The 20,556-nt window shown below is 38.1% G+C and overlaps 1 protein-coding gene and 2 non-coding genes across 3 annotated transcripts; all 3 read left to right on the forward strand.

Annotated features, from left to right (window-relative positions):
- The first annotated feature begins 1,823 nt into the window (after window positions 1-1,823).
- On the forward strand, window positions 1,824-2,041 carry LOC119516985. Its single transcript, XR_005213416.1, has one exon. It is a non-coding gene; the product is annotated as a small nucleolar RNA U3 (small nucleolar RNA).
- Window positions 2,042-5,536: 3,495 nt separating this feature from the next.
- Window positions 5,537-16,688, forward strand: RPS7 (ribosomal protein S7). Its single transcript, XM_037812725.1, has 7 exons — window positions 5,537-5,611; window positions 5,948-6,031; window positions 6,340-6,411; window positions 7,492-7,635; window positions 8,654-8,718; window positions 15,768-15,918; window positions 16,577-16,688. Exons 2-7 carry the CDS (start codon window positions 5,957-5,959, stop codon window positions 16,652-16,654), a joined length of 585 nt encoding a protein of 194 aa, XP_037668653.1. The 5' UTR covers window positions 5,537-5,611; window positions 5,948-5,956; the 3' UTR covers window positions 16,655-16,688.
- On the forward strand, window positions 16,297-16,507 carry LOC119517002. Its single transcript, XR_005213431.1, has one exon. It is a non-coding gene; the product is annotated as a small nucleolar RNA SNORA73 family (small nucleolar RNA).
- Window positions 16,689-20,556: the final 3,868 nt, after the last annotated feature.

The raw sequence follows: 20,556 nt of genomic DNA on the forward strand, positions 1-20,556 counted from the left end.
TGTTTTTGATGTAATACATTTACGTTGAGGAAATGATCAGTTTGTGATCAAAACAAAAGTGTACATTTTAAATGTTATTAAATAAGCAATATCCTTCAGTCCACTTGGAAGATCAGTTATTTGGAAATGTGACCTTAAAACTTTTAAGAATAAACCAGGAACCTTGTTTTAATTAAATGCATGCTAACACAGGATTTCACATTCATTATAACCTTGCACATTCATTTCACTTACATTCTTCTTACACTGACCAATAGATACTAATAATTTTAAAAATTCTGCCAGCTGTAAGTAGAAGGGAAAGAAAAGACCTGTTAAATTCAATCCATTAATTCTTGACTGAACAGACAGGTCCATAAATTCATTTTACATGCAAGGACTAATCAGTAATTCTCCTTCTGTCACTATATTATTAACATTAGAAGCTGAGATTTGAAGAGGAAAAAATGACTTTGAAGTCTACTCTGCATCTTTGCTATCTGCTCTCCCACCTTTCTGACCTCTAGGCTGTCAGCATTCCAAATGCTAAGATTATATATTTGATCATGTTATCCTTATTAATGAGTAAATCTACAAAATATAGAAGTAATATATTTTTAAGGTGAACAGATCTTGGTTTTTTAAATGCCCCCCTCTTCCTGTCCTTGTCCCTTACCCCTAGTATTATGTCCTGGATCAAATATTCAAGGTTTCTTGATCCTTCTAAGACTAAAGTCAAGGTAACTAGTTTTCTTAGTGTTGAAAGGAATCTTGCTACTGTATCTTCTTGTAATCCCTTGCTACATTTAGTTTCTTGCAATTCAGAGTGTGGTCCCGAGATGAGCATCATTGCCAATACCTGGGAGCTTGTTAGACTATAAAATATTGGGCTTTCAGCCAACATCATCCGTAATCGTGACAGACAGAACGCTTTCTATCAGATCAGGAACAAGGCAAGGGGTCCACGCTCATCACTCCCAGGCAGCGAAGTACTGGCAACCAGAAAGAACTTTACTGAATGAACTTGGAGAGTGCTGCTTGGATAGAGTAGCAGATAAAAGGTTGAAAAAAAGGCACGTATAGCAAAGAAATGGAAGTAGCTCATCAGGGGAATTCAGAATGACTGTCTAGATAAGATTATAGGTGCTGCTCTGTTTTACTTTGTTTCTTGAACAAGTTTGAAGTTGACTCTTGACTTTCCAAGGCGACAGTTGCCTTTATTTCCCCCACCAAAAGACTAGCTTTTTTCTAAAAACCCAAGAATCTGTGAACAGGTAGTGCAAGCATATGGAACACGAATCCACACAAAGGTACAATTGGGAATCAAGCGAGAAGCAATTCTGTCTGTCCGCCCTTAGGTCCCAGCCACCCGGTGCTCCTCCGTGGCATGGCACGGGCAGTCACGGTGGCTCCGTCTCCTAACGTACTAGCGTTTGAAAGTCAGACTCTCCGTCCGGCTGTGGCGAGCAACCGCCGAGATTCCCTGATCGCGCGTCTCGGCCCGATTCTCCCGGGCAGAGACAGGCAGCGGCCCGCCCTTGGCCTTCAGCTTCCCCGGGCGAGGCGGTTGTCCCCGAACAGCGGCTTAACGACGCGGGTTGTGATTGGCTGTCTTTCAGTGTTATGCTAATTTAACGTGGCTGCCGAAATTACAAAAAAAATTTCGTACATTTCCACTTAAAAAGCTAAACACGCGTCGTTAAATGCTAAGAATAGAGAAGAAGGTATTGTAGAACCTGTTTCTGTCTTTTCTGCGGGTCGAACGCGAAATGCGGAACCTGGATCGCCGTGGGTGAAGTGTGCGCGGCTGCCAGGGACCCAGCAGAGGCGGGGGGATCTGAGTTAAGACTATACTTTCAGGGATCATTTCTATAGTTTGTTACTAGAGAAGTTTCTCTGACTGTGTAGGGTACCGAAAACCACGAGGAGGAGGCGCAGCGTTCTTTCCTGAGCGTGAAGGCGGCTTTCGGTGTTGTTTTTCTGCAACTGCCTATTGCCATTGATGATCGTTCTGCTTTTCCATTTTGGGAGAGTTGGAGGGAGAAAACGCAGTCTGAGTGGCTTTCGTTTTTATTCGGTTACAAAACAGAGCAGGTTTCAAGGCTTTAAGAAGCGCTTGACATGTTTTTCTGTATTGTGTAGTTAGCTGCGTTTTGTCGAAACTCGTACCGTGGGGTTTGTTTACTGTTTTTGTTTGTGAGTAGTAATGTTTGGTTGTCAGTTACATGGGTTTGGTTCCCAGTTTGTAGATTGGTGTTCTTGCAAGCTCTTTTCTGCCAAGCGAGAGTCTCGGTATTCTGAAAGAGTCTTAAGTACTACTGTTCAGGAAAGTTACCGATTAAAGCTATTTAATGATTTTTTTCATTGCAGTTTCAATATACCACAAATTGGTATAAGAAATCACAGTATTTGTAAACCGAAAAAATGAAAGACTGGATTTGCTCATCAATTTCTTTCTGTATGCAATTCATGTGATCTTTTCTAGTTTAAAGTCTAGAAAAAGAATTCCATTGGTTTTCTATTCATCAATGGATTATTTTATATCCCAACTTTGAAGAGCACTGCTTCAGACAGTGACAATTCCCAGGTTATTGAGCTAATGAATGTGGTTTAATGAAGCATGTCTCTAAAACTTCTGACTCAGTTTTTCATAAAAAATTCAGTAGATTCCTTTAGGTATGAAGTAGGTAATGAAATCTCATTTTACAGGTAAGAAAACTGAGGCTCAGTGGTGATCCCTAAATATTTTTTTAGGATTATGTTCAAGTGTAGTTTTAAATGCACCTCTTAATATTTTTGGTCATTTTAGGATGTTTAGTTCTTTTCTCCTTTTTTTCTCCCTCTTTGCTCTGCCTTATTTCTTTTAATTTTGATTCTTTAGTAAAGTGGAAATTTTCCTTTCTAGCAGTTTGCTAAGTTTCATTTTCTTACTATTTCCTTATTATTTGCTAATTCAATATTTTTTCTTTGCATTAAAAAAAATTTAATTGTGTACGTGTATGTTACAAATTTCTCACCTTGCTTTACGTGTACAATTCAGTGGTACTGCCTGCATGTGATCACTGTCACCACCATCTGTTACCAAAACTTTTTCATCACACCAATCAGAAACTGTGTCCTCATTAAGCAGTGAGTCCCTAGCCTCCCTTCTGTAATCTACTTTGTCTCTATGAATTTGCATTTTCTAGGTATTTCATATAAACATACAATATTTGTGCATCAGATTAAAAAAATTTTTTTTACATTATTAGAAAAGCGTATCAAGTTTTAAAAATCTTAGATGAACACAATCTTAACTGACTGAAATCTTAGAGATCATGTAGTGTAATGCTTTCAGCATTTTTCACAGTGCCTGGCTCACAGTAGATAATAACCCTTCTGTTAATTTTGACACATGGGGAAATTTACAGCCAGATAATATGGTAGAAGCTGTTCTCTCTGTCTGGAATGCTTTTCCACCTCCAATCTTCACCTGATCAGCTACTCCTATCTCTCAGAGTAATGCCATTTTACAAAGACTTCCCTGACCTCTTAAAGCACAAATCCCCTCCTCCCTTTTCCTCTTTACTGTTTAATTAGTGTAATTTGTAATTAAATATTTACTCATATCTATTTCTGTAACGGTTTCCTCACTAAACTGTAATCTCCATGAGGGCAAGGATAAAGTCAGTTTTACTTAATAATTAGCACCTGGTATAGTATTAGCACAAAGTAAACATGATGTTGAATTACCTTTTAAGGCATTCCTTCTTTACACATGAAAAGTGTACAATGAGTGACTCTCAGTAGAATCACAGACTGGTGCTTTCATAACCACAATCAATTTTAGAACATTTTCACTGCTGCAAAAAGAAAAACCCCATGTCTCCCTCTTATTGACTGTTAGCCTTAGTGTGGTATCTTTGTTATAACTGATGAGATTATATTGAAAATATTACTGTAACTGTAGTCCATAGTTTGCATTAGGTGTATTTTGTCCCATATACTACCCTATTACATAGGGTTTATTATATTATACACCTTGGTGTAATACACAAGGTGTATATTATACACCTTGCAATAATGATGTACATTTGTTTTAGTTCATGGAAGAACGTTTTTATATTTGTACTGTTAACCACAGTCCATCATTCTCAACAGCGTTCACTATGCTATACAGTCCCATGTTTCATCCTCTAGCTTTCCTTCTACTGACATACAGGATCCTAAACTTCACCTTTCAATCACACACACAATTCAGTGCTGTTAATTACACTCATGGTAATGGGCTACTATCACCACCATCCATTTCCAAACATTTCCAATTCACCTTATTGAAATTTCTGCACAAATTAAGCATCAGCTCCCCATTCTCTACCCTTATTCTATCTCCTGGTAACCTATATTCTAGAAATCAACTCCATGGGGTTGCTCATTATTAGTTTATATTGGTGAGACCATAAATATTTGTCCTTTTGTGTCTGACTTATTTCACTCAACATAATGCCCTCAAGATTCATCCATATTGTTGCCTGAGTCAAGATTCATTTCTTCTTACAGCTGAGTAATATTCTATCATATTTTGTTTTCCGTTCTTCAACTGATGAACACTTGGATTGTTTCCATCTTTTGGCAACTGTGAATAATGCCGCTATTAACATTGGTCTGTTCACATCCTTGCTTTCAGTGCTTCTGAACTGAGTATTTTTGACCCACTTCAAAGCCATTTATCATCCCCAAATCTTTATCATACTCATTCCTTTTTGGCTTTATCATACTCATTTCCTGTTGAGCTCAAATTGTGACTCTTCCCAAAGCATATATATATACATATTTTTTCTCTATTTTGGTACTCCTCATCTGGATCACGTACAACTAATTGGCCTTCTCGAATTCTTTACCACTTAGTGTTTAACTACTTTCCCAACTTGCATACTGTAAATCCCTGGGTGGTCAGAACGGTGCCTTATACATGTATGGACCCTCAACGCCTAGCAGTGCTCCGATACAGAAAGACTAGATAAACATGAGCTGGAACGACCTAAGTAATTCCCGGAGGACAGAGTTTTTGCAGACTTAGAAATGTCCACAGCACCTAGAAATACTTAGAGATCAAAGGCTAAATATCTGCCTGAAAATTAACTGACATTTATTTGTAAAGCACTTATTTTCCAAAGTTTTTTGACAAACATCTTATTTGATATTCTATAAGGAGAAACTAGAATCTAAGTCTGGCTACTTTATTGGTTTAGAGGGGAAGTTAGTTTCCTAGGGTTTAAATAGGTATTTTTTAAACTTTTTATCTGTTGCTTTTCTTAATTGTCCTCCCGACTTCCCTACCTTCAGCCCAGGACAACCGCGGACACCCCTGGCTCCAGTGCCTCGACTAGGAACAGAGGATGAAAACCTCAGGAACCGGTATAGGAACTTTTACAAATTGCATCAAAAACGATCCTTCGGCGAAATGGCGTTACCGATTAATTCGCCCCCACGGAGCCAGTTCCTGGGACTCTCTAGGGTTCCTAAAGTTTCTCACTGGTTCTTCCGGTTTCCTCCCCTACCTTTGAAACATTCCCTCCTCCTTCCTTCCGCCGCCGAGATTTGACGAGTTCTCGCGAGGTTTTGGCCTCTTCCTAGGCCGGCGCTCAACAAGGTAGGTTGTACAGTCTCTCCTCTGGCCTAAGCTTTTCTGTCAACTTTGGGAAAAATACCTTTTGGAGTCAGCCTTAAAGCAGAGGATTCTACTTAACGGCCGGGGATACAGCCGATTACCCATTTTGTGTCCTCCGATGGCCTTAATGGGTGTCGGTCCCCGCGGGGGCCACAGAAGGCACCCCGCGCCGGGCGCGTGTGGAATGGTCGCTCGGGGCGCGCGTCCGCCGCACGGGCGGAAGGAGCCCCTTCTTGGGAGTCGGCGGTTGGTCTCCAGGTGAGGGGGTGCAGGGGGTCTGTGGAGTGTTGCTGAACTTGGTTCGCTCTGTGCTTCCAGAAAAAGGCCATGTTCAGTTCGAGCGCAAAGATTGTGAAGCCCAATGGCGAAAAGCCTGATGAATTCGAATCTGGCATTTCTCAGGTAGGTGAAGTTTAAGGGAGAGGAGCTGTGTCCCGACGCTTGTCGCGTCTCCACCGGGGTTCCGGGTGGGCTTGGGGACCGGTACACCCCCTGGAAAAGTGGCCACGTGTATCCCGTGTATCAGGCTGGGTTAATCTCATCCCAGCACTAGCGGGATGATAACTTTTTTGCGCTTTGGCAATACTTGTTACCTCCCCACAAGTTGTGACCTGTTCGGTAGTGGGGGCCCAGGGTGCTCGCTCGCGTACTAGCAAGGCTTGTTTTAATTGTAGGCATTGAGGGTTGTCTACTGTTTTCTGTTTCTTTAGGCTCTTCTTGAGCTGGAGATGAACTCAGACCTAAAGGCTCAGTTAAGGGAGCTGAATATAACAGCAGCCAAGGTAAACTTAATTTTCTTCTCTTTAGGGAGATGCATAGTATGTACCCTTCAAGTAGTGCCTGAGGAGAATTCTTTTATTGTTAAATGAGTTGCAGCTTAAATTTTACGGTGATTTGCAGTCTGCTTCCTTGATGTAGACCACAGAGACTTGTCTATTTTGTTATGTTACGTGATATATACCCAGGTGCAGGGAGTGGTGTTGGGAATACATTGCAGTTTAGCTGCGTAACTGTATAATATGAAGAGGGAAAGTATGAGCTGGATCTAGTTATAAAATAGCAAGGTGTCTTGGAGAGTTCTCACTGATGGAGATTTAACTAAACTTGGAATTGAAGCATACTTTTATGGCAAACGTGGAAGCAACAATCTATCAGGGAGGTGGGCTTTGACCTGGAGATGGAATCTCTGTTGGAATTTAGATTGGGGTTAATTTGTTTCATAGCCTGAGGCCCAGTCCTTACCCTTTCTTCTTGGAAAAATAAAATGTAAAGATTGAAAAGAGATGAGAAATGCTTTGAAGTTAACTTGTATATTTGCATTAAAAAATTAATGCATCTTATGACACTTAAGAGGTTAGACTGTTCTCCTTCGCTTCTAATTTGACTGCAACATTTGAAAAACTTCCTGAAGCAGTTTTCCTGACCTGGGTATGTCTGCTTAGTATGCATGTTACTGACAAATAGTTCTTTTTGAATTAATGGCTTTACTTTAGAGTTTATTTGGATAGCTTGAAATTTATGAAGAGGATTATGCACAGGACAATGAGCCATCATTTTTGGTTGCAAGACATTTAAAATTAATACCTGCAGTAGAATTAACCTTCACGTGTAGTTATCAACAAGTTCATAAACTGAAAGTTTTGTGGGTTAGCTATGTCAGGCATGAGAAAGACTAACAGTAGAGCTTTGGTATGTAGCAATTTTGAGCTGAAAAATGTAAAAGAGGAGCTCTTAAAATTCTGGTGTAATTGTATATGACAACTAGTAAACTAGTAATCACATTGAATGATGTCAGGTAGTGATATTTGAATGAAAAAAATAGAGGTTATGAACTTAAAAAATTGGATTTTTTTTTTTTTTAGGAAATTGAAGTTGGTGGTGGTCGGAAAGCTATTATAATCTTTGTTCCTGTTCCTCAATTAAAGTCTTTCCAGAAAATCCAAGTCCGGCTAGTACGTGAATTGGAGAAGAAGTTCAGTGGAAAGCACGTTGTATTTATTGCTCAGGTATATGTCATATTATTAAGTTTTTTTAAGGGCGATTTTATTGAGATATAGTCACACACCTTACAGTCCATCCAAAGTATACAATCACTGGCTCACAGTATCATCCCAGAGTTGGGCATATATCCTCATGATCAATTTTAGAACATTTTCATTATTCCAGACAAGAAATCAAGATAAAAAAGAAAACCCAAATCCTCCCATAACCTTTTTCCTCCCCTATATTATTGACGCCTAGTATTGGTGTGGTACATTTGTTTATGTTGATGAAAGAATATTAAAATACTGCTGTTAACTATAGTCCACCGTTTGCGAGAAGTACGTTTTCCCCATATACCTCTCTATCATTAGCTCATTGTAATAATGTCATACATTTGTTCTAGTTCATGAAAGAACTTTTTTATATTTGTACAGTTAATCACAGACATTGTCCACCACAAGATTCAGTATGTGTTACACATTCCCATGTTTTAACCTCTGGTGACATACTGACTCTGAACTTCCCGTTTCTGTTAAGTGTTTTATTCTGTGAATTTTGTTAAAATTTGTTCTGTTTACGATTTGATGTTTTAGTTAGAATAATGAAGCAACCCTTTCATGAATATAAGAAAACTGTTCTAGGTGTTAGGATGCTGGGAGTGTTGTGAAGTACAGACCTGGCCTGTCAGGATTGACCAGAAATGGAAGAAATACTATTCTGGGTCAGTAGGTATTTTAATGCATATATTGAGTAATGAGTGTTGGAATGTGAAAAGATGTATAATATTTGGGAAGTCAGTCAAATCATGAAACTAATATTTCAGTAGTATTTTAAAGTAAACAGTTTGTATTCTGAGTGAATTAGTGAAAAATCAGTAACATCACAAGTGTTTGTCAGTAAATTGTTTGGTCCAGTTTGTTTTGCTTTCTTGTACTTGGACTTATTTTTTTGCTATTAAAGCAGTTCGATGTTTCTTAGCTTTCTGCCAGCTTAAGGTCTATTTTGCATTTTGTAGCACGATTGATAATTTTTACCTTTCAGAGGAGAATTCTGCCTAAGCCAACTCGAAAAAGCCGTACAAAAAACAAGCAAAAGCGTCCCAGGAGGTGAGTATTTTGTTACAATAAAAAAGGGGTTTACAACTCTTGTCAGCAACTCATTTGCAGAGTTGCAGTTTATAGTAAAAGTTAGAAGTAAAATTATAAAATTAAATATTGGTAGGAGCTTAGGAAAGCTATTAACATAAATTTTAAAAATACAATTTTTTTATTGAATAACTTGATTTCCTCTAAAGTTATATGTAAAATGTTTTAAAATTCATTGTATAGGCAATATAATAAGCCAATGCTATCATAAAAAAATGAGACTTTCTTCAAATTCTGTGAGTAAAGGGGTAGGAATGATGAGAAGGAAATCATTAGTACTGTGATAAAGCGTACTGGACATGTTTGAGGTGGGCTTTTTATTTTTTTTATCAGAGAAGTTGTGGGTTTACAGAACAGTGATGCATAAAATAAAGGATTCCTATATACTACCCTGTTGGTAACATCTTGCATTGATGTACATTTGTTGCAAAAAATGGAAGCACATTTTGTAATTGTACTATTAGATATAATCCATGGTTTAATTAGGGTTCACTGTTGTACAGTCCCATGGGTTTTTAAATTTTTATTCTAGTAACCTATATACATTTTAGATTGTGTGTATATTGCCTTTTTTTTTTTTTTAATTTTATTTTGAAATAAATTCAAACTTACAGGAACAGTTGCAAAAACAATACAAACCCCATACACAGAACTCCAGCATACCCTGACTCCCCTCCCCCAGTATGCGGATACACCAACTTTAACATCCTGGCACTCCACCTTTTCTTTCTTTCCTTCCCTCCCTCCCTATCATCCATCATCTATTGCTCTGTCTTCTGAACATATGAGAGCAAGCTGCACACATCCTTGAACAATGTAATTCACACATACATTTCCCATGAACAAGAACATTCTTTTATTCATTCCCATTAAGCATAGCTAAGAAGTTCAAGAAATTCAACATTGATACAAAGGTTATATTCTATATTTCCTTTTTTTTTTTTTTCTTATGTCCCAACTGTGTCCCTTTGAGCCTCCTCTCCATCCTCAGATCCCATCCAGGATCATCCTTGGCATTTAATTGTCATTGTCTATTTAGACTTTTTTTTTCCCCCCACTTGTGGAAACATATATACAGCCTGAATCTTCCCATTCCAACCCCTCCCTAGCATTCCATTAGTGTGATTAATCACATTTAGAATGTTGCAATGCTATCACCTTGCCACCATCCATTACTAGAAATTTCCCTTCACCCCAAAGAAATCCTACACTCCTTTCTCCCCATTGCCCCTTCCCCCACTTCTCTTAACCCATACTCCACTTTTCATGTCTATGGTCATATTCTCTGATACTTTCTTTGTGTTTACCGTGGGGCTTAAATTTAACCTCTTAAGTCTATAACAATCTTGTTTTTTCTTTGATACCAACTTAACTTCAATAGGACACATGAACTATGTTCCTTTATTCCTCCATTCCCCCACCTTTATGTAGTTCTTGTCAAAAATCACATATTTTACATTGAGTCCAAAACCACTGATTTATCATTACAGTTTATGTATTTTAGATCCTGTAGGAAGTAAATAGTGGAGTTACAAATCAAAAATACAGTAGTATTGGTAGTTATATTTACCATATGATCTTTACTGGAAATCTTTATTTCTTCATGTGGTTTCAGTCAATTGTTTAGTGTCCCTTCCTTTCAACCTGCACAATTCCCTTTAGCGTTTCTTATAGGGCTGATCTACTGGTGGTAAAGTCCCTCAGCTTTTGATTATCTGGGAATGTTTTCCTCTCCCCTTAATTTTTACCCTCCAGGTGTTTGTGAATTTTCTAAGTGTCTGACGGTTATTGACTTCTATTTGTATTCCATTGTGGTCAGAGAATGTGCTTTGAATAAATTCAGTTTTTTTTTTTTTTTTTAATTTATTGAGGCTTGTTTTATGTCCCAGCATATGGTCTATTCTGGAGAAAGATGCATGAACACTAGAGAAGAATGTGTGTCCTGGTGATTTGAGATGTAATGTTCCATATATGTCTGTTAAATTTCTCTATATCTCTCTCTCCTTTCTTTGTTTCTCTGTCGGTAGGGCTCCCTTTAGTATCTCAAGTAGGGCAGGTCTTTTATTAGCAAAATCTCAGCATTTGTCTGTGAAAAATTTAAGCTCTCCCTCAAATTTGAAAAAGATTCTTTGCTGGATAAAGTATTCTTTGTTGGAAATTTTTCTCTCTCAGAATTTTAACTATGTCATGCCACTGCCTTCTCGCCTCTACGGTGGCCGCTGAGTAGTCACTACCTAGTCTTATGTTATTTCCTTTGTATGTAGTGCATTGCTTTTTTCTTGCTGCTTTCGGAACTTGCCCCTTCTCTTCAGTGTTTGACAGTCTGATCAGACTATGTCTTGGAGTAGGTTTATTTGGATTTATTCTATTTGGAGTTCACTGGACATTTATGCTTTGTGTATTTATATTGTGTAGAAAGTTGGGGAAGTTTTCCCCAACAATTTCTTTGAATACTCTTTCTAGACCTTTACCTTTCACTTCCCCTTCTGGGACACGAAAGAGTCTTAAATTTGGACGTTTTATTTTATCTATCGTATCCCTGATACCCATTTCAGTTCTTTCAGTTTTTTCCCCATTCTTTCTTTTGTTCTTTCATTTTCCGTTCTGTGGTCCTCGAGGACGCTGAATAGTTGTTCACCTTCCTCTTATCTTGTATTGTGAGTATCCAATGTCTTTTTAATTTGGCCGACAGTTTCTTATATTTCCATAAGATCTTTTTTTTTATTTACTCTTGCAGTTTTTTCTTTATGCTCTTCAAGGGTCTTCATGTCCTTTATATCCTGTGCCATGCTCTCGGTGTTTGACCTTAGTTCTTTGATTAATTGTGCCAAGTTCTTTGATTAATTGTGCCAAGTACTGTGTCTCTTCTGATCTTTTGATTTGGGTGTTTGGGTTTGGGTTCTCCATATTGTCTGGCTTTATCATATGCTTTAAGATTTTCTGTTGTTTTTGGTCTCTTGGCATTTGCTTAACTTGATAGGGTTCTTTCAGGGTCTATAAAATACCAATCTCTAATTTGTCAGATCTGCCGTTTGGTGGCATATACTTTCTTTAACTAACCAGTAGATGACATCTGTGAGTCACCTATTGCCCTCAAGTCAGTTGTCCCCAGCTTTGTCTTTGTGGTGTGTGGGGGTCTGATTCTTGTGGGGTTCAATTGGTGCACTAAGTTTGGGTGTGTTGTTGGTGCTGTCCGCCCTGAATGTGGGGTGTGTGTCTGAGTGGTTATGGGGGCAGAGCAGCTTCAGTAATCAAACCTCCTAGGTGTTCCTGGAGATTTAAGGCTGTTGCAAGAGTCCAAGCCTTCACCTCAGTCCCACCACAGATCGTCTCTGCTGCTGACCCGCAAGTCCCTGACACTGGCATAGGGTCCCTGGGATTTCTGAGTGGGTCCCCCTTCTCAGCCGTGCTCTTCCAGGATCCCTGCCGAGGGAAGGCTGCACAACGTCACAAGTGTGCGCTGACCCTCCAGGGAAGCCCTGGGCCGCTGGGCCATGCAGGGGCGTTCCCAGCCTGCTGTAAAGATGGTTGAATGGGGCGTGTTAACTTCCCCCTCTTCACACAGCTCAACCTTCCCAGCTCCGGGACAATTAGCTGTGGATGCCCTAAAGGCCACTGTCCACAGCCGATATTGTGGCATGTGCATGGTGCTGCAGGAATCGTTCCCTGTCACACTGGGTTTTTTGGCACAGCTCTGGGCTGTGGGTCCGTCCCCGGATGGGAGTGTCCCCAGCCTGCCAGGGAGATGGTTGAAAAGGGAATGGTTTCTTTCTCCTTTTGGCTTTCCTCTGCCCCCCTGGCCCTGAGACAGTCAGCAGCAGGTGTGGGTAGGGCTATCCTCCATGCCAGCACCAAGGCGTTGGGAGAGCCCACTCCTGCTGTGCTTCACTGCGTGGTTCTCACCGTTGTATCCGCAGTTGCTCCCAGGTTTGTTTTTTTTTTTTTACAAGAATTAGTCCATCTCCAAATGCCAACCCACAGTTTCCCCACACCACAGCGCAGCTGCTGGACTTTCAGCCGGCTCACTCACTTGTTTCAGAATGCAGACTCCCCGTTTCACCAAATGCACGGTCCCTGTGGATTTAGCAGACCTTGTCCAGCTGGTGCATCGCTGAAACTGGTGTTCTGGGTCACTTTCTGGCTTTTATCTAGTATTTTTCACGGAGGTGTTGTTTTGCCCTGTCTTACCTAGCCACCATCTTGGGTTCTCTTGTATATTGCTTTTTTTTTTTAATCTTCATTTTATTGAGATATATTCACATACCACGCAGTCATACATTAGTATATTGCTTTTTATCTTTGCTTGTGTATTAAGGCTGAATTAGTGAGGTGGTTTTTTCTGGTGCTAACATGACACATAAAGAGTATCGCTTCAGTTGAAAATGATGGGAAAATATTTTTTATTAATTTGGCCAACTTGCAGGTTATCTGGCATAAACTCACATATTAATAGTTGGTTTCTTGAGCTAAACCTTCTGGTATTTTGTTAATGTCTCTGGTTAGTACATTGTTTCACAAATTTGGATTATTGGACCCCTGCAGAGTCTTCCCTAGAGATGAGATTGAGAAAAAATATGTCCTAGTATCCCTCTAATTTCCATATTGGCAACAAGTATGAAGTATATCATCTGTATTATCCCTAGTGAATGGATAGGAACCCACCCAAGGCTTGGAGAACTTGCTTGTTACAACTAGTACCAGTAGTGCTAGAATTTTTTAAAAACGCAAGTGTAGTTCTAAAATGACTAGAAAATGATGGGAATCTTGTATTGTGGATAGATGTAGGAAAGAAGAGGGGTATGTAGGAAGGAAGAAGGGAATATGGATGAGGCTGGAAAAGTAGTTGACAGATTTTCTAGAACTTCAGTTGTAGCTCAGTACTTGGAACTGGTTTATGGGTAATTGGAGTGAATGTTACATTGCATTCCAGATAGTTTTTAAGAGGGCAAATACAGGAGACAATCAAGCATGTTAGGTTTGTTAACCATGAAACTTAAAAAATGGTTTTATAATTCAGTTTTGAGGATCCAAGTTATGGACTTCAGTATTACATCATTCCATTTGTTTGCTTTATACCCAGTTTAGGGACTGACTCCCAAATCTACAATCTCAGTTCTCCTTGACTCCCAAACTTATATTTTCCCAATTTTCTCAGGTGATTATTTCACTGTTCTTAGTGACTTAAGTCTATAACTTAAAAACATGTCCATTTCCCTCCTGTCTCAACATTAAGATCTAGAATGTAGGTCATGTCTTCAGATTTACTTTCCCTCCAGTCCTTTACAGAGTATCTGTCTCCTACACAGATTTGAACACTGCCATTTATGTTTTCTTTGGCTTCTGCTATCTGTAAGAGGGTTTCACTTTCCCACTGAAGCACTTCCTCTCTGGTTTGTGATTATAAAGTTGTGTTGCCTTTGCTCCTCCTCCCGCCCTTTAAAAAAACTTGGAATATTGGAATCTGAGAGGTGACTCTTAATAGCTTTGATTGTTTCATGGGAACTATTGAGCAGATTTCCAAACTTGTATGCTTTCCTAGTACTGTTAGAATATGTTTAAGGAGTAGCAATGAACATTTGAGCTGTCTGCCTAATTTGCTTTCTGAAAAGTGCTGAAGACTTTGGGAAGTGATTTCCTTCATTTGCTGCCGAAAGTGTTTTTGTTTCTAGTTTGCTTCTGTGGCCATGGAATAATAAAACCTTGTGGCTGTCATTTGATCACTGCTAGGGTAGCTTCTGTTAGCCATTTCTCAACATTATTGTGTATTTTGGGTACTGCCAGATAGGAGATAAGAATGACTAGGATACAGTATCTTAAGATCTACTGTGGAGTGAATAAGACCTAGACAAATAATCATAATAGAAGGTGGCTCCTAAGAGGAGGACAGAGTATCTCAGGTTGTTGAAAGTAAGAACTGTCTTGACATAGGTACCCCAAAGGTTTGTAATTGAACCTTCTCATTCATTAGGCGACCACATAGGTTGTGGACTTGATTGTGATATTAGAGAGAGCAGCAAACTCCATTGACAGTTTGCTTTATTGGAAATGGATTTAAAATAAATGAGTGATTAACACCAAAATATAATACATTATGGGAGTCAAAGGCCCTGTTTCAAATCATGGCTCTTTCATTAGCTAGCTGTATGATTTTGGGCAAGATACTTTTCAGTGTTAAGCTTTTTTCGCTATAAACCTAAGGTCATACCTACAGGCCAGAGTTATTGTAAGGATAAACAGGGTATTTAGCAAAGTCTCTGCTTCGTAGTTGCACATAGAGTAGCAATTATCGTTACTATGTTGTGTGTTTTAGGTGATAGGGATATAGAGGTAAAAAAAGTTACAGACTTGCTCTCAAAAAGCCTGTAGTTGTCTTGGTGGAGATGAGATAAGTGCATGGTTGTTTGCAGGGAGTATGTGGAAAGTGCTGTGAAATGAAACATAATCAGGGACCCACACAGGAGGGGCCATTGTTGTAGAGCTGAAGATAGAATGATATGTTTATGGGTGGAATATTGACTCATTTGGGTCTTAGAGAACAAGGATGACTTAGGTGAAGAGTGTGTATCTTGGAGCTCAAGGAGAGCTCTTGAAGGATCCGATTGGGAAATTATATGATCACAGTAGTGTTTTAGAAATACTCCTCTGACAACCTTGGAGGTGGGGATGACTTTGGAGATGAGTAAGAATAAAAGTTCTCGTTAATTTCTCACTTCCTTGAGATAACCACTTGTAATGACTTGATGGATGGATGTATAGTTCATAGGGTATCATTTAAAATAGATTTAAGTTTTTGAGGTGAGTTAATAACCTGCTTATTACCCTCTTCTAATTAGGCAAAGGCTTTGGTGTGATATGTTAATGTAACTAGCCTATTTGAAAACTAGTGTTAATTTGATTTCAGGTATCTGGAATTTGCCATTTATGTTTTGAATTCAGGTAGTATGCTCCTGGAATTCACCAGAGGGCAGACGTTTGTTAGATTGCTTAATTTTGTAATTATTTCCTTTAAGCCGTACTCTGACAGCTGTACACGATGCAATCCTTGAAGACTTGGTATTCCCAAGTGAAATTGTGGGCAAGAGAATCCGTGTAAAACTGGATGGCAGCCGGCTTATAAAGGTTCATTTGGACAAAGCACAGCAGAACAATGTAGAACACAAGGTAATAGGTTAACTGTTTATTGCAGAAACTTTCAAGCACAGATAAAAGTAGAGAATGAAGTATATAATGTATCTCCATGTACCACCCAGAATCAATAATTGTAAACTCAGGGCCAGTCTTTTTTCATCTATTCCTCTGCCCACTCTCCCCTTGAGTTATATGTAACAGATTTTAAATTGGGGTTTTTAAAAATTGGACACTTGAAATTCTCTGTAGCTTTTAAATTATTAGGAAAAATGGAAGTAAAACAATTTCATGGTCTCGCTTTTGGTAGGGTTGTATATCCTTGATAAATTAGGGACTGGGTGGATGAGGAATATAAGAATCTGGGGGAGAAGTGTTACTTTCCTTAAGACTTGGTAAAAAAAAAAAAATTAACCAATGTGGGCAACCACTGGGATCACTGAGTGGTTCTGTCCATGTGGCGTAAAGGAGCATAGCACTCTGGTGCAATGGTGTATAATCCTGTTCCACGACATTGGAGATCAAACTTGTCCCTAGTCTTTGGACTGATGAGGGCATGGTCCTGTATATTCCTTATCTTCTCAGTATCTCATTGCTGAGGAGAAAAACCATGCAGGGCACATTTTCACCAAAACATTGTTTTAGATTGGAATGTGAATTTAAAAGTTGTGATGAATTATTTCTTTTGTTGCAGGTTGAAACTTTTTCTGGTGTGTATAAGAAACTCACTGGCAAGGATGTTAATTTTGAATTTCCAGAGTTTCAATTGTAAGCCAAAATGACTAAATAAAATATCATTCTCAGTTTTCTGTCTTAGGAATGTTTTTCAAAATTCCAGAGAAGTGAATGCACATAGCTGTCTATATATTAATAGCTTCCTACACAGGCTGAAAGACATAAGATGGTTACACAAACAGAAGAGACAGAAGGAAGAAACATGGAAGATGTTGAGCAGAGAAAGTGCCTGTAGTTTGTGTGAGGAAGTTTGGTGCGTGTTAGGATATACTTGTATCCAGTGATGTAATGATTTTTATTTTATGAAATTGCCAAAAATGGCCAATTATTGGCACTTTCACTTCAGTATTTGTGGAGTAGATAATAAGCAAAAGCTGGTTCAGAAAGGAGTGGCTTAATTCTTGGGCCGAGCAGCAGAGCACAAAGGGTAACGATTTCGAGGATGATGCAAACCAAGGTGTGCTTACATTCTCTAAAATTGGTAAGAAAGTAATGTTTTATTCATTGAATTTTTATACACAAATTCTTGTTAGGTCTTAAATGGACTTTTAAAAAGTAAAGTTTAAGAGGGCATTTAAATAGAATTTGTTATACTCCAAATGGTGTGTAAGCTTGGTGGGTAATTTACTTGATTCCTTCGTTTTCCAATCCATGGAACGGAGACCTTGCATGAGATGAAAGCTCTGAAGTTAGGATTCTGGAGCAACATAGAGGTGGCCTTAGTTGTTCCAGGTTCTGTCTTGGTTGTTGGTGGACATCTGTTGGAGCAGATGTCCACTAATTAATTTTTTTTTTTTTTTTTCATTTTTAATGAACGTTTTATTTTAGAATAGTTTTAGATTTACAGAAAAGTTGTGAGGCTACTATAGAATCCGCATATACCCACACCCAAGTTTTCCCTCTTAACAGCTTATATTAGCATGGGACGTTTGTGAACTAAATTTAAAAAAATATTGAGTTCTCTCAGCCTTTTTATAGATATGAATACAGAGACAGTTCTCAGCTAAAGAACAACAAAGCGCAAGCTTGACAGTTCAGCCTCTGGAAGAGAGACAGTAGGGAGGGGAGAAGACTGAACAGGCTCACATCCCTGCTAAAGGAAGGAGCTGCAACTAGACTAGATTCCATTGATGGTCGCTACACAGGAATGCAGACCCTGTATTTCTAGATCTCTAGGTTTTTTTTCCGAGAAGCCAGAATTCCAGATTTTTATGTGAAATATGCCAATTTTAAAGGTGGTCTCACTTTTTCCTTTCTCAAAATACGCTGTCCAAACAGTTAGCGGTGGTTGGATTTGACCTGTGCCTTTTTAGTAGGATCTCTAATTTAGAAGCTAAGTGCTCTTTAGCTTTTATATGATTCTCTTCCAGCTGACTCCCAGCCACACAAATGTTTTCCTACAGTTCCATCTTCTTGACAAAGAAGTCACATTAGCAAGTGTTTGTGGAGTAGCTGCCATGTGCCCAGCAGTGTGCTAGGCATGGAGCAGGGTAGGAGAGGGTATAAAAGAATAAATAAGCTCTTCCATTTTAAAAGTTTCAAATCTACTTGCATAAAAGGTCAAAAATTTACAGAGAAGGTTCAGTGTTCTGAGTCAGTTCACTGGAAAGGTTTTCATTAGATCTGATACTTATCTCCAGTTCGGCATTTGTTAGGGACCTGCTGCAGTCTATATCTTCCTCCAGAGTTCTGAACCATTCAGAATTGTCCTTTTTTCCTTCATCAATTCTCTAGGGACAGATTTTCAATAGCTGTTCACATTGCCATGTTAATGACGTTAACATTGTTAATTAATTTTGATTTGCTTTGTACAAGTGGGTTTTAAGTAGTGCTAAGCCTTACAATGACCTTGCAAAATCTCTAGGATGAAGAAACATTCTTATGGATGTCAACTTACATAACTTGTTTTATACCAAATCAGCTCTATACGTGGATTAGCTTGTTTTATCCTAGTAGACCTGGGAAGGGAAACTAGTATTACCCATTTTGCAAATGAGGGTCATGCCTCGGTAAGATTTGGACCTTTGCCTCAAAATCATCCTGATGTTTTTTATCTTTATAATATTGCATTTACCCATTTATCATTCCCACTGTCTCTACCCTATTTTAGTCCCTGTAACATTAGCCACGGATGTGAAATTTTCTCCTTTTCACATAGTGGCTCCTGGTTTCTAGAATGAAGTATGATTTACCTGGTTTAGGTTGGGATGATCTACAAAGCCCTTCACCCAGCATAAAGCGATCTTGTTTCATGACAATCTCTGAATTTTTTTTTTGTCTTTGCAGTAGGTTTCTTGTTTGTCTTACCTATTATCTCATAAAATGAAGCATGTATTTGGTGTTCAGAAAATACTGTGTGAATGTAATGTAGGAAAATTTGGTGTTGCCCTAAATGTGGGCAAGATCTGATGTGCTGTAGATGGATGCATATTTTTACTTAAACATAATCCTAAGAAAAGAGTACTTAGGGATTGCCACTCAGCCTCAATTTTCTCATCTGTGAAGTGAGAGTTTATTACCTATGTTTCATATCTAAAGGAATATACTGAACTCTATCAAAAGCTAATTTATGTCAGAAATTTTAAGTGTGTGCTTCATTAAACTGCACTCATTAGCTTAATAATCTGGAAATTATCAATGTCTGAAGCAGTGCTCTTCAGAGTTGGTATATAAGATGATCCATTTAGGAGTAGGAAACTGATGGAATTCTTTTCTAAACTTTAAACTATAAAAGGTCACATGAGTTATATATAGCTAGAAGAGTTGATGAACAAATACAGTCTTGTTTTTTTCAGCCTAGAAAATATTGCAGCTTACAAACACCCAGTTATGGTTATTTATGGGTTATATTCAAGTGGCTGAATCTCAAGATGGGGAGTATTTATGAAACTTGTTAGTATCAGATTTATCAGGGTGTTCTAGAATGTATTTTGAGTTTGTTTCTGTGATGCCAAGTGACTATTAATAGTATTACACCAAGTAGACATTAAAATGAAAAATCTGTTTCCATGAAAAGGTGAAATTTTAATGTTAATGGGAAAATAATTGCTTTTTTAAACTAATTTGTACTAAGGAATGAGCATACTATTAAATGGCCATTGAGGAATGTTTCCGTAGTTTGTAATTTTGTTGGTAAAAGCAATGTGTCGTCTGTAAAATGTGCATACTGTAAGAAACTTAGAATATGCTAAATGGTTGTGAGTCCATTTATTAAATATTTAAATATGCAATACCTTCATTTGGAAAGAACAAAGAATATCAGAAACATGAAAATTTTGGTTGCTTTTTCAAGAAAAACATTTGTACAATTGCTGAATAGGAAGCATAGTCAGTGATAAGTTTCTAACATTGCATCTATTTGTCTTTGTGAGGAGTCTTTTTCCAACTTTATAGTGGAAATTTTTAATCATATACATGTAAGTATAAAAGAATAGTATAATCTTCTATGTACCAATCACCTAGTTTCAAAGACTTACTAATGTTTTGCTAATCTTATCTATTCCTGCTCCCTTTTTTGGTGGGAGATTTTTAAAGCAAATCCTAGACATCATGTGACTAAGGAATCTTCTTTTAGCTATGATAATTGTTAAAATCAAGTATCTTTAAACTGAATTTGAAACAGATTCTAAATTGTATATCACACAGTATTAACTCATCTTTTCATAGTTCATGAGTCAGTCATATTACTTTCACTAAAACTTTTTAATGCAGTTTTATTGAAATGTATTCACATACCATACAGTCATCCAAAGTGTACAATTGTTCACAGTGTCATATAGTTGTGCATTCATCACCAAAATCAATTTTTGAACATTTTAATTATTCTAAGCGATAAAAATATTAAAAATAAGAATAAAAATAAAATCAAAAAAGAACACTCAAACCATCCCATATCTCTCCTATCTCCCTATTATTTATTTACTTTTTGTCCCCATCTTT

The sequence above is a fragment of the Choloepus didactylus genome, chromosome 20, assembly GCF_015220235.1.
Source record: "Choloepus didactylus isolate mChoDid1 chromosome 20, mChoDid1.pri, whole genome shotgun sequence".
Taxonomy (NCBI): Eukaryota; Metazoa; Chordata; class Mammalia; order Pilosa; family Megalonychidae; genus Choloepus; species Choloepus didactylus.